The 13762-nt window shown below is 42.9% G+C and overlaps 1 protein-coding gene across 10 annotated transcripts in view; it reads right to left on the minus strand.

Moving 5' to 3' along the window:
- Nucleotides 1-11191: 11191 nt before the first annotated feature.
- The window catches only part of LCA5L (lebercilin LCA5 like), a 41965-nt gene continuing 39394 nt past the window's right edge, over nt 11192-13762 (minus strand). For all 10 annotated transcript variants that reach the window (XM_061421855.1, XM_061421803.1, XM_061421839.1 and 7 more), the window contains one exon: nt 11192-12021. In XM_061421855.1, the coding sequence (XP_061277839.1) occupies nt 11291-12021 (731 nt within the window). In that variant the 3' untranslated portion in view covers nt 11192-11290. The remainder of the gene's footprint in view (nt 12022-13762) is intronic.

Raw genomic sequence — 13762 nt, forward strand, 5'->3', positions numbered from 1 at the left:
ACGGTTTATTTCAGCCGCAGGGGATGAGCCCTGACCTCGTCCTCATCAGTGGAGGCAATTACAGCAGCACAAGGAAGCTGTGGGGTCTCGGGCCCCTGGGAAGCCGCATGCCCAGTGTGATTTTATGAGCTGCAGGCATAAATGGCGGGTGACACAGTCCACAGTTGGGTGGCCAGGTACCCACCCCCAGGCCCATCCTGGGATCACTAATCCATGAAAGTCTCCTGGGCTAGATCCTCATTTCTCTACTAAGGATATAGTCTTTCTGCACGCGTTTTGACAGATCTCATTGAGGCTAGAAGAAAAGGTTTATAATTCACAGCTGTTCCCTTTTTTCCACATACATTAATAATAGTTTGTGAAGATTAAATAGGGGGCATTTAAATGTCTCATGTTTCACATCCTTGTGGTTTTTGAAAAGTTTTTTTTTTTTAATAGTAAATGTGGGACTGAATTCAAAAGACATAAAAAGCTGTGATAAAAGTACATCTTCTAAGCTTCTGCTGTCGCGTCCTCGTTTCCGGAGTTGTCACTGCTACCAGTGTCTTCTGGTGGTATTTCACACCTTTATGAAAATTGATACATGTGCTTTTAAGATAACTTTTCAAAAGTAACACCTAAAAAACTCTCCACAAAAAGTTTTATTTATTTTTTAAAAATCCTAGCTGGAAAGTGCAGGAAAGGAACTAGGAAGCGAAGTCTCCCGAGATTCCACAGAACTGGGACTGTGGTGTCATCGTTTGAGCATTTCCTTTCTTTCTAAAATTTTATGGATAGCTTTAGGTTTTGTGGTCCTATTAAAAATTACTGGATATGGTTTGTAGCTTCACATGAAAATAGACATCTGTTTGATTTAAAATACGTCTAAAGTGGGAATTCCCTGGAGATCCGGTGGTTAGGATTCTGTGCTTTCACTGCCAGGCCAGGGTTTGTTCCCTGGTGGGCGAACAAAGATCCCACAAGCTGCAGGCTGCAGCCAAAAAAAAAAGAAAATCTAAAGTTCTCTTCATACCAGTTTGGTTTGCTCTAAATTTATGATAAATCAAGCAGAGGAATCTTTTTATATACAAACCTATAATCATTTTAGTATGTGGTTAATACAGTCTGTTACTGGCACAGGAGGGTGGAATGCTACCTCGGCTAGTTTACTCTTCCCTGACATGGCCAGACTGTTTGGCCGCCCATGATTTTTCTTATACACAGGTCTGTGGGGGCAGTGTGTGTGTGTGTGTGTGTGTGTGTGTGCGCGCATGCAAGTATGTGTGATGCCTCTTCTGTCCAATCTATATTTTGTATGCTGAGTCACTTCAGTCATGTCTGACTCTTTTGCAACCCTATGGACTGTGGCCCGCCAGGCTCCTCTGTCCATGGGATTCTCCGGGCAAGAATACTGGAGAGGGTTGCCATGCTCTCCTCCAGGGGATCTTCTGAACCCCAGGATCGAACCCCCTGTCTCTTATGTCTCCTGTTTATATTTTATTGGACCTTTAAGATTATTTATGAAGCTTTTTCTGACCACTTTAGATGATAGTGATTTCTTTTTTCTTCCCCTCCTCGTCTGAACATCTGAAGTAGCGTCAGTATGACTAATCTGTCAACAAATTTTGTATTGACTTGTGATATCTGCTATTGTGTGTTTTTATTCCTAACGTTTGGTGGTGGCTTAGTCCATAAGTCCTGTCTGACTCTTTTGCGACCCCATGGACTGTAGCCTGCCAGGCTCCTCTGTCCGTGGGATTTTCCAGGCAAGAATACTGGAGTGAGTTGCCATTTCCTTCTCCAGGGAATCTTCCTAACCCAGGGATCGAATCCCAGTCTCCTGCATTGCAGGCAGATTCTTTACCATCTGAGCCACTAGGGAAGTCTGATTCCTAATGTTTAGGTCCTTCTTTTGTGATAAAGGGTTTTCCTTCTGTTGATGCTGTAAGTGCCTTTAGAGCCAGAGGCTGTTGCTTAGGCTTTTTTATACCCCTCCCAGCATGTTGTAAGTCAAAACCCAGGAATATTTAACTTAAAAAAAAAACTCCACCAAATAATGGTTTTCACCTAAGGCCCATGTACACCTTTTCAGGGAGTATTCACAATTGAGCTGTTACCAATTAGCAGTTAGGGGAGCTTCCTTGGGTGCTGTTCTCTTACAAGTTCATGGTGGAGCCTTTTGGTGGTCTCACCAGATCCACAGCTCTGTGTGTTTGCACCCCATGTGGATCCTGGGACACACGGCTCGTTTTCTGTCTGCGTTCACTGTTCTTTTCCTTTCGGGGGCGGGGGGTGTTGTGCGCGCCATGCTGTTTGTTGGGTCTTAGCTTGTTGGGCCAGGGGTCAAACCTCTGCTCCCTGCAGTGGAAGTGCGGAGTCTTAGCCACTGGCCCTCCAGGGAAGTCCCAGGTTCACCATTGTTTGTGTGTGTCGGCTTTGCTGCCTGTGTGTTTGGAACGTAAAGTGTACGCATTCCTCTTTCAGTATGGAGAGCACCGGCTCTTGCTGTTGAGTCCAACCTTAAGTTGAATGAACGCTGTGTATGCTGCTGATGCTTTAGAGGTTGCTTGTGCTTTTGGTGTCATTCCTAAGACTCCATTGCCAGATCCAAGTTCAAGGTTTATGCCTCTGTTTTCTTTTCAGAGTTTTATAGTTTTAGCTTTTACATTTAGGTCTTTGGTTCATTTTGAGTTAATTTTATATACAGAGTGAGGTAAGGATTCAGTTTTATTCTTTTACATGTGGGTATCCTGTTGTCCAGGCTTCCCTGATGGCTCAGTGGTAAAGAATCCACCTGCCAACGTGGGAGACCTGGGTATGATCCAGGAAGATCCCCTGGAGGAGGAAACGGAAACCCACTTCAGTATATTTGCCTGGAAAATTCCCTGGACAGAGGAGCCAATAGTCTACAGTCCATGGGGCCACAAAGAGTTGGACACGACTCAGCAACTGAGAATGCACGCATGCAGCCTGTTGTGCAAGCGCCATTTGTTAAAGAGACTTAAATCAGTGGACTATAAATACATGGATTTGTTTTTTGGACTCAGTTCTATTCCATCCATCTACATATCATTCTCATACCAATTCCATGGTGTTTTGATTACTGTTCCTTGGTATTAAGTTTTGAAATTAGGAAGTGTGAGGCCTCCAATATTTTTCTTTTGAAAGATTTTTTTGGCTGTTCTAGGTCCCTTGTGATTCCATCTGAATTTTAGAATCAGCTTTTCAGCTTCTTCAGTGATGCTAGCTGGGGTTGTGTTGCCATCTTGACATTATCTTTCAGTCCTTGTGCACTGAAAGGGTGTCTTTCCAGTTATTTCGATCTTTAATTTCCCTCAACAATGTTCTGTAGTTTTCAAATGATAGACATTGCATATCTTTTGTTAAATTTATGCATTAGTATTTTATTCTTTTAATGCCTATAAATGGAATTGTTTTAAAATTTCAGATTTTTTGTTTCAGGTATATAGAAATAGATTTTTGCATATTGATCATGTTTTATTGCTCCTCCCCTCACCTCCTTGGAGCAGTTCTCTCAGGGTTACTTGAGGTGCTGCCTCCTGGGCTTAAAGTCCTAAAAATTCTCAATGAATAAAACATAACTCTCAACTTTAAGGCTGTGAATATTTTTTTAAGTTCACACCCCATAACAACCAACTCTCTGGGACACCAGCTTGGTGTCCAACAAGTTAACTCAGTTCTGACAAACTTTACCTGGAGATGGTTTCAGATGCCACAGGTGAAGGTCTCAGTACCATAACACTGCCCCCTCCCCTTCCCCCACTTCAGATGCCAATCCCAAGTTAGGTTGTCATAGTGCTTCTGACCGACCAGTTGAATATCAGAGGTTCCCACAGCCCTCTCCTCAGCAATTGCAGTTTGATTAATTTGCTAGAGCTGCTCACAGAGTTCAGGAAAACCACGTACTTAACTGTTTTGCTGTTCAGTTGCTAAGTCATATCTGACTCTTTGTGGCCCCATGGACTGCAGCACACCAGGCTTCCCTGTCCTTCACCGTCTCCCAGAGTATGCTCAAACTCATGTCCATTGAGTCGGTGATGCCATCCAACCATCTCATCCTCTGTCGTCCCCTTCTCCTCCCACCTTCTATCTTTGCAGGGACCTTTCCAGTGAGTCAGCTCTTGGCATCAAGTGGCCAAAGTGTTGGAGCTTCAGCTTCAGCTTCAGCATCAGTCCTTCCAATGAGTATTCAGGGTTGATTTCCTTTAGGATTGACTGGTTGGATCTCCTTGCAGTCCAGGGGACTCTCAAGAGTCTTCTCCAGCACCACAGTTTGAAGGCATCAACTTTTCAGCACTCTGCCTTCTTTACGGTCCAGCTCTTACATCCATACATGACTACTGGAAAATCTATAGCTTTGACTATACAGACCTTTGTCTGCAAAATGATGTACATTTACTAGTTTTATTACTAGTTTTATTATAAAGGATGGGATAAAGAACCCCAATGAACATCAAGAGGAAGGAATTCGTAGTGCAGGGGCTTCGTGCCTTCTGTGGGCATGCCAGTCTCCCCAAATCTTCATGGGGTCACCAACCCAGAAGCTCCCCACCCCTGTACTGTTGGGATTTTATGGAGGCTTCATCATGTAGGCATGTAGGCATGATTGTCATTAACTCCATTTCAGCCCCTCCCCACTCAAGACAGTGGAATGCACGGCTGACAGATCCAAACTTCCAACCATGGCTTGGTCTTCGTGGTGACCAGCCCCCACCCAGGAGCCATTCAGGAGCCACCCGGAGTCAATTCATAGAAAAAAGACCCTCCCATCACCCAGGAAATGGCAAGGGCTTCTGGAGCTCAGTGCCAGGAGCTGGAGGCAAGGACCAAATACCAGAACAAAAGATGCCCTTGGTGATCTCATTACTGGAATCGCCAGTGTTTCAGGAGCCTTGTGCCCAGAACCAGGGGCAGAGACCATGACATGTTCTCTGTTTTATCTCACGATTACCTTTTGTTTTTCACATCTGTCTCTCCCATATGTTTTGAAGTTGATTTTTGCTTTAGTGCTTACACTAGATTTTTGCTTTAGTGCTTACCCTAGATTTTTATATCAGAGCTTAAAAGTTAGTATTTTACTCTTATCAGCAGTATAAGACTCACAACACTTTAACTCCAGTCCTTTCCTCCCAGTGTGAATGCTATGCTTGTCATAAACTTATGTGATACAGGATACTTCAGCTGTATCTTACCTTTTTGCAAGACCATGAGGGACCAATTATATAAAACTAAATTCCTTAACTTGTTCATCCTACTGTATAGCACAGGGAACTCTGCTCAATGTTATGTGGCAACCTGGATGGGAGGGGAGTTTGGGGGAGAATGGATACATGTATGGCTGAGTCCCTTTGTTGCCCACCTGAAACTGTCACAACATGGTTAACTGGCTATATCCCAATACAAAATAAAAAGTTAAATAATAAACAGTAATGTCGGGGCTTCCCTGGAGGCTTGGTAGTAAAGAATCCATCTACAAATGCAAGAGACATGGTTCTGGGAAGAACCCACATGCTGCGGAGCAACTAAACCTGTGCCATAACCACTGAGCCTGTGCTCTGGAGCCCAGGAACTGCAACCACTGGGCCCATGTGCCCTGGAACCTGTGCTCAGCAGCAAAAGAAGCCACTGAAGTGAGAAACCCATGAGCCACAGCTGGAGAGTAGTCCCCTCTTGACCCAACTAGAGAAAGGCCTGCTCAGCAGTGAAGACCCAGCACAGCTGAAAATAAATACAAAATTTTTAAAAGCAGTAAGTCACTTAAAATTACACATTTACTACTCTCTTGCATGAGACCTTTTAAACATCTCAAGTCACTTTTCTCCTGCCTGAAGTTTATCTGTTAGGACAAGGTTCACAAAACACTATTTGCAAAATCAGGCAGCAGCTGGACTTGGCCTATAGGCTGAGTGTGTTTACTTTATTGGAATGCAGCCATGCCCTGAGATGTCTGGGCTTACTGAAACAATTCCTTTGATATACATGTTTACTCTCCAGGGCCTGTATCCTGTTTTTCTCCATCCTGAATTTCCCTCGGCCATCAGGGGCAGCTGCAGTGGCTGATGGTTTTCTGGCCCCAGCATCCTTTGTTTACTGAAATGGCAGATGAGATTTTTTGTCCACAGTGGTATTAACACTAACATGTTAATAACTTGCAGAGCTGACCCCATTATCTATTGCTCCTGTTGGTTCTCTTAGCACTTTGTTTTCTTGTGTCTTTATCTTACCTCTCTTGGGAATTTCTTGAGGCCTGGATCAAAGCTAGCTTCTTCCAGAGAGGGTTTGCCTATCTACTGCCCTGGGGATACCACTTGCCTCGATCACTTTAAACTTTAGATTATAAATACTGGGTAACCATATGGTTAAGGCTATGGTCTATTAGCCATGTATGGATGTGAGAGTTGAACAATAAAGAAGGCAGAGTGCTGAAGAATTGATGCTTTTGAACTGTGGTGCTGGAGAAGACTCCTGAGTGTCCCTTGGACTGCAAGGAGATCAAACCAGTCAATCTTAAAGGAAATCAACCCTGAATACTCTTAGGAAGGTCTGATGCTGAAGCTGAAGCACCAAGGTGCTTTGGCCACCTGGTGGGAAAAGCTGACTCACCAGAAAAGACCCTGATCCTGGGAAAGATTGAAAGCAGAAGGAGAAGAGGGCAACAGGCAATGAGATGGTTGGATGGCATCACCGATTCATTGGACGTGAACTTGGGCAAACTCTGGGAGATGGTGAGGGACAGAGAAGCCTGCATGCTTCAGTCCATGGGGTTGCAAAGATTAGGACACAACTTGGTGACTGAACAACAACAACCCAATTCAGGCTTTCCTGAGGATGAATGCTGATTATGGTTACAGAGTTTCAGAGTTTAAGACAGTTTGGGAGCTCATGGAGGCTGGATGTCCCCTTATGTGGGAGGGAACTCCTCTGAGGCTCCTACTTGGGCTGGTTTTGTCCTCTGGGTTTTATCCTGGAGGCTTTTTGGATACTTATCAAATGCTCGGGGAACTAGAAATGTCCCCACCATGTCAATTAACAGAGGATGCTGCAGCCGCGGTGTTGCAGCCTCCCCAAGGTGAGCGCCAGTGGAACAGGATGCCCGCCATCTAGCGGTCAACTGCTGCAGCTGCCCTGGCAGTGCGCCCTGAGGAGACTCAGCATGTGAAAAAACAGGATCCTGGCCTCAGAACAAGTGTGCATCAAAGGAATGATTTCAGTGAGCCCAGACTCTTGCATCTTCTCATATGTAGGTGCACTAAATTCCTTAACTTTAGATGCCTGGTTTTCTTTAACAGTCATCTTTTGATGTTCTGACTACCTGGTCTTTGTTGTGAAAACTATATACCCTGGCTTCCCACCTTGCTCGCCTCTTCAGAGCAATCCCTCAGAGTGACCTGAGATGATGAGTCCCAGGCTTAGGTCCTCAGTTTTGTCTGTGGAATAAAGCATAACTTTTTTTCAGTCGACAATCTGTTAGGCGGAAGCTGACTTCAGAGCCCTCCTTCCTGCCTCCCTGGTGCCCACTTTCCTGAGTGTTTACCCACTCAACAACTGATCAAGAAATGTGTTTATATAGTTACTATGGCATTTTTAGCCTTTTTACAGCAGGAGACCCAGAGGACCTTGTATACCAGCCTACATGAAATGGCTCTCTTATTTTTATTTTGAAACCTTTTTTCCTCCTGTTTACAAAATTGTGTTCATTATAGAAAATCACAGTAAAAAAAAAAAAAAAAGCCAAGAATAAATTTAAAAATTGGCCACAATCTCAGAAATAAAAAAATCATTTATTACTCTAACTTCCTACACCTATAATTTTTAAAATAAGATGACCAGAAAATAACCATCTTAGTTTATATTAGATTATATTTTAAAATATTCCCTACAGAAGCTCTTTTAGATTGCTCTGATTTAATGTTACGATTTGTGCTTCTCTTGTGGGCATAAGAAAAGATCCCCTGAAATTCTCCATCTGCTATAAAGCAGGAGTAGGTGTTGGAATATTGTAATATTACTCTGTACACCATTTCATTCAATCCTGTATATTCATTGGAAGGACTGATGCTGAAGCTGAAGCTTGAATACTTTGGCCACCTGATGAAAAGAGCTGACTCATTGGAAAAGACCCTGATGCTGGGAAAGATTGAAGGCAGGAGGAGAAGGGAATGATAGAGGATGAGTTGGTTGGATGGCATTATCAACTCAATGGACATGAGTTTGAGCAAACTTTGGGAGATGGTGAAGGACAGGGAAGCCTGGTGTGCTGCAGTCCATGGGGTTGTACAGAGTTGGATACGACTTAGCAAATGAACACCACCACCACGACCATTTCTAAGAATCCTTTTAGTACATTTCTCCAGAATGTAGAGCTGAGCAGTTGTATAATGTCATGTGCATTAAGGTCTCCCCCTCTAGAAGCCTCTCAGAATTCTAACTCTCCTCCCTCCCTCTCTCCCCTTATCTTTTTGTTTTTTTTATCCCCCACTGTGATTTTCATAAAGATCAAAGCTTATACCAGTTCTAGTATTTAGAACTGGCATTTAGGGGCTGCAGCTGGCCCTTCTGAAGACCTCCAGGGAGGAGGGCTGCTGAGGGGCTCTAGAGAAGTAGGGGGGACCCCGCTTTTCAGTTAAATTAAAAAAAAAAAAAAAGAACTGGCATTTAGAACTTTGGTTTTAAATATAATTCTTTTCCAACCATGACTTCTGTTTCCTTTGGAAAATTTATTTGGCTATTCCCAGTTTTCAAAAGGGTGTTGCTATTTCCAAAGAAATAAAGCTCTTATTTTATGGTGAGACTTTAAACATAAACATTTCCTCTGTCCAATTGGGCCTTCTCTCTCCCCTTTGGTGTCTGTTGTGTGTCTGCATTAACCAGACCTCCTTAGGAGATAACATTCCTTCTTAGTCTCAGGAAGGATCACCACTGCTCAGGAAGATAACCTCCCTTCTTGATGTGACAAGATCATGGTGATTCACTGTTTGTATGTGTAGATCTGGATTGTGTAAACTAGCAACAGTAGATAATCTTTTGATAGATAACCCTTTGCCTTAAAAATGTACATAACTTACATAACTGCACAAAACTTACATAACTGCACTTTGACCTTTAGTGGGCAGAACAGTCCTAGAGCCTTCTGAAAGGTTGACTCCAGGTTTTAATCCTCAGCTTGGCTTGAATGAAGTTTAACATTTCTTAGATCAACTACAGTCTTAGATCAACAATATTACACACCAACTCATAAACATATTTGAAATAATATGGTCTAAATTATAAATCAGTTCAGTTTAGTTGCTCAGTTGTGTCCAACTCTTTGCAACCCCATGAATCACAGCATGGCAGGCCTCCCTGTCCATCACCAACTCCCGGAGTTCACTCAGACTCATGTCCATCGAGTCAGTGATGCCATCCAGCCATCTCATCCTCTGTCATCCCCTTCTCCTCCTGCCCCCAATCCCTCCCAGCATCAGAGTCTTTTCCAGTGAGTCAACTCTTTGCATGAGGTGGCCAAAGTACTGGAGTTTCAGCTTTAGCATCATTCCTTCCAAAGAAATCCCAGGGCTGATCTCCTTCAGAATGGACTGGTTGATCTCCTTGCAGTCCAAGGGACTCTCAAAAATCTTCTCCAACACCACAGTTCAAAAGCATCAATTCTTTGGCACTCAGCCTTCTTCACAGTCCAACTCTCACATCCATACATGACCACAGGAAAAACCACAGCCTTGACTAGACGGACCTTTGTTGGCAAAGTAATGTCTCTGCTTTTGAATATGCTATCTAGGTTGGTCATAAATTTCCTTCCAAGGAGTAAGCATCTTTTAATTTTATGGCTGCAGTCACCATCTGCAGTGATTTGGGAGCCCTCAGAAATAAAGTCTGACACTGTTTCCACTGTTTCCACTGTTTCCCCATCTATTTCTCATGGAGTGATGGGACTGGATACCATGATCTTCATTTTCTGAATGTTGAGCTTTAAGCCAACTTTTTCACTCTCCTCTTTCAATTTCACCAAGAGGCTTTTTAGTTCCTCTTCACTTTCTGCCATAAGGGTGGAAAATAAGTTACCCTTATACATACAATACTTTGGCAACAAAGGTCCATCTAGTCAAGACTATGGTTTTTCCAGTAGTATGGATATGAGAGTTGGACTATAAAGAAAGCTGAGTGCCGAAGAATTGATGCTTTTGAATAGTGGTGTTGGAGAAGACTCTTGAGAGTCCCTTGGACTGCAAGGAGATCCAACCAGTCCATCCTAAAGGAAATCAGTCCTGACTATTCATTGGAAGGACTGATGTTGAAGCTAAAAACTCCAATCCTTTGGACACCTGATGCAAAGAACTGACTCATTGGAAAAGACCCTGATGCTGGGAAAGAAGGCAGGAGGAGAAGGAGATGACAGAGGATGAGATGGTTGGATGGCATCACTGACTCAATGGACATGAGTTTCAGTAAACTCCAGGAGTTGGTAATGGACAGGGAGGCCGGCGTGTTGCAGTCCACGGGGTCACAAAGAGTTGGACATGATTGAGCGACTGAATTGAACTGAACTGATATTATGAATGAAGGTAAGTTAATTAACATTGAGAGTACAGTCTCCTCTGTACAGTCCTAATATAAAATATTCTAAGTATAATCAATATATTCATTAGGACTGAGCAGCTAACCCAGTGGACACTAATTATTACAATATACTGTTAAAGATTGATAGAAAAAGGATTAAGTTACAGGTATTAAACACATATAAATAAAAAATATGGACTCTTGGGTGTACTTGAGGAAAGTGTTAACAACCAGGGCAGGATACTGGATACCCAGTTTACCTGAATAAGAGATGCTCAAAAATAATTTTCATAAAACCAAGCTTGGTAATCAATGTGCTTTTTTGTCTTTTCTTTAAAAAAAAAAAGAGAGATTTCTTATATTCTCTTTCAGAGCTGCTTCCATGTTTTTAAGTTACAATGCAGTCTGATTCCTGATAAGGTTCTGACAGGTATGAGATGTGTATGTTTTGGGTTGACTAACTTAGACTTATTAGCTATGGAGCCCTATGGAATATTGAAATAATATAATGAATTAGTCTTCCAAACGATAGTGGACATGTTTCAGTTGTAGGAAAAAAGATGTAATTTTGTATTTGAAATGTAATTGGCTAATATACAATGGACTTTTAAAATTAGATTAGAAATAAAACAAAACCTTAATTTTTAAAAATCAGTTTAAGTATTGAAAACACACACATTAAAGTTACAAGACTAAAGGCCCATAAAGCCAGAGTGGGTTAGGATACTGATTATATTTAAATAATTATCTTTCTGTTTCCTTCTGTGGGTGAAGATGACTTAATAGAATTTACTACAGTTACTCCAGAATCTCCAAAAGCATTGCTGGCGGACGCCTGGCTAGTGGGTAGATGATGTATCTTCGTACTCTGCAAAGTCTCCTCGGGCTCTTTCATAACAGTAGTACTTGTTTGGTTGTTTTTTAAGACATAGTCTGATCCAAAAAGTTCCTCCATTAGATTGCTTTTCTTCTCCCTGAAAGTTGTGTCTTTTGCCTTTGTTCTGTAAGATTTAGCGAAGGAGGGTTCGTAGGCGATGGCAGGATGCTCCAGCTTCATTTCTTCCGAGTGACTGTGGTGCTTGCCTGTGCTGTGAGGGTACCTCGTGCTGCCTGCGTTGGCCGGCCCACCTGAGGCGGGAAGCCCGTGATGCAGGTTTTCGATTGCTTCCGTGAATGAATAATGCTTTCTTTGTCTGAAGGGTATTTTGATATGTGGAGCAGCATTTTTATCTGGCATATCACCCATGTCACTGATTTCTGGACTTCTTTTAAACTTGTATTTTTCTGTATCATCTTCCTGACCACCTTCCCCTTCGGGATGGATTACTTCAATTCTTTTTGGTGGTAGTTCCTGTTCTTCTTTCACTAAAGTGATCTTCTTTTCTTGATTTTCTGTTCTGTATCTCTGCTGTCCAGTATTCTTCAGAGATGGTTGTGCTTCCAAATGTTGTTCTTCCTTGGATAAATCTGTAGTAGAAAAATGGTCAATTTATTGATCTTTAAAATTAATAGATTTGTTTCAAGATGGCATGTTGAGCACTCTTATTTACACCTCCTGACAAGCACATTAAAATGACAAAGAGGAAATAAAAGTAATGCATACAACCCTAGAATACAGGGAAAGGTGCTATTAGCAAGTCTGAGATGTTATACTTTTTAGAACATACCAGGTAAGTGAAAAGTATGAAGCCAAAAGAAAATGATGCTCATAAACTTTGCCAATATATTATAACAGATGTTCAACATCACCAGCTAGGTTGTGCCAATTAAAAAACAATGAGAGTATTTTTCACTCATCCAATTGGCAAGTAATTTTCAGAACTGGTGAGAATATGGGGAAATGGAAACTTTTGTTCCCCATTGGTGGATGAGTAAGATGGTAGGTAGTTTGGATGGTGATTTGGAAATATCTATCAAAATTTTAGGTGAGCATGCCCTTAGACCCAACAACTTCCCTTTTAGAACCAAAGCCTACCAAAATATACAAAAGTGTGTCTAAGGATGTTCACTGTAGCCTGATTTAGTAAGAGTGAAACATCCTGAATATCCCTGGAAGGAGTCCTGGTTGAATCAATTAGAGCAAGTGCATGCATGCTAAGTCTCTTCAGTCGTGTCTAACTCTTTAGGACCCAAGAACTGTAGACCCCCAGGCTCCTCCATCCATGGGATTTTCCAGGCAAGAATGCTGAAGTCGGTTGCCATTTCCTACTCCAGGGGATGTTCCCAACCCAGGGACCAAACCCAGTCTCTTATGTTTCCTGCATTGACATTGGCAGACATATTCTTTACCATTAGTGCCACCTGGGAAGCCCCCAAGAACACGTGGGGCTGTGCAATCTGGGCAGTAATTATAGAGAAGGAGAAGGTAGCATGTGCTGACAAAAGAGACAACTGCAGAACACCGTCGAGTGTAGAGATGCTCTTTCCTCTGCTGCTTCTTCCCCAGGCACCCAGGAAGTCCTCTGTGCAGCCCTCTGCTTGTCCCAGGACCAGACCTGCATGGGTTCTGAGGAAACAGCATCACTCCCTGCCAGCCACTCAGCGAGGCCATTGTTTGTGAGGGAGAATGGGGACACAGTTGGGTATGCAGAGAGTTGAAATGTTTTCTCATGGGAATAAATTCTTGAATAAAATAATTTACCTACACTCTAGGAAAATGAAAAAAAAATACTAGGAGGAGAAAGTAGTATGTTTCAAGAATTAACGGTGAGCCTAGAAGCTAGTCAAACATATAATGACTTGTAAATAACTGCTAATGTTATGCCCTATAACACCTGATGAGAATGTTAACATTTGAGACCACGGGGGGAACATGCTTGTTTTCCCCTGCCTCCCCTGCCCCCTCCTGGCCTCCTTCTGGAGCAGAAGTGGGTCTGCTCCCTCCTTTGCTCCAGCTGGTTCCAGCTCCTGGGGACCTTCCTGGAGGCCACAGCCTTTGTATGACTCCTCCTCTGGCCCTGGTATCCCTAGGACATTCTGTGCCAGGAGTAGGTCGTGTCCTTACTGGTCTCTCCTGAGCTGTCTGGACTCAACCTCGTCCTTCCCTCCACCCCCCCTCACCACCCCCTCCTTAGTCTGGACCCTCTTTTTCATACCCATTGCCCTTCGTCACTGCCGATCTCCCCAAGGGCACAGGATCCCGAGGGCGTGGCATTTTCCCCCAGTATTTGGAACAGTCCCAGACACACAGTATATGCTCAGAAAATAT

The sequence above is a fragment of the Bos javanicus genome, chromosome 1 (genome assembly GCF_032452875.1).
Source record: "Bos javanicus breed banteng chromosome 1, ARS-OSU_banteng_1.0, whole genome shotgun sequence".
NCBI lineage: Eukaryota > Metazoa > Chordata > Mammalia > Artiodactyla > Bovidae > Bos > Bos javanicus.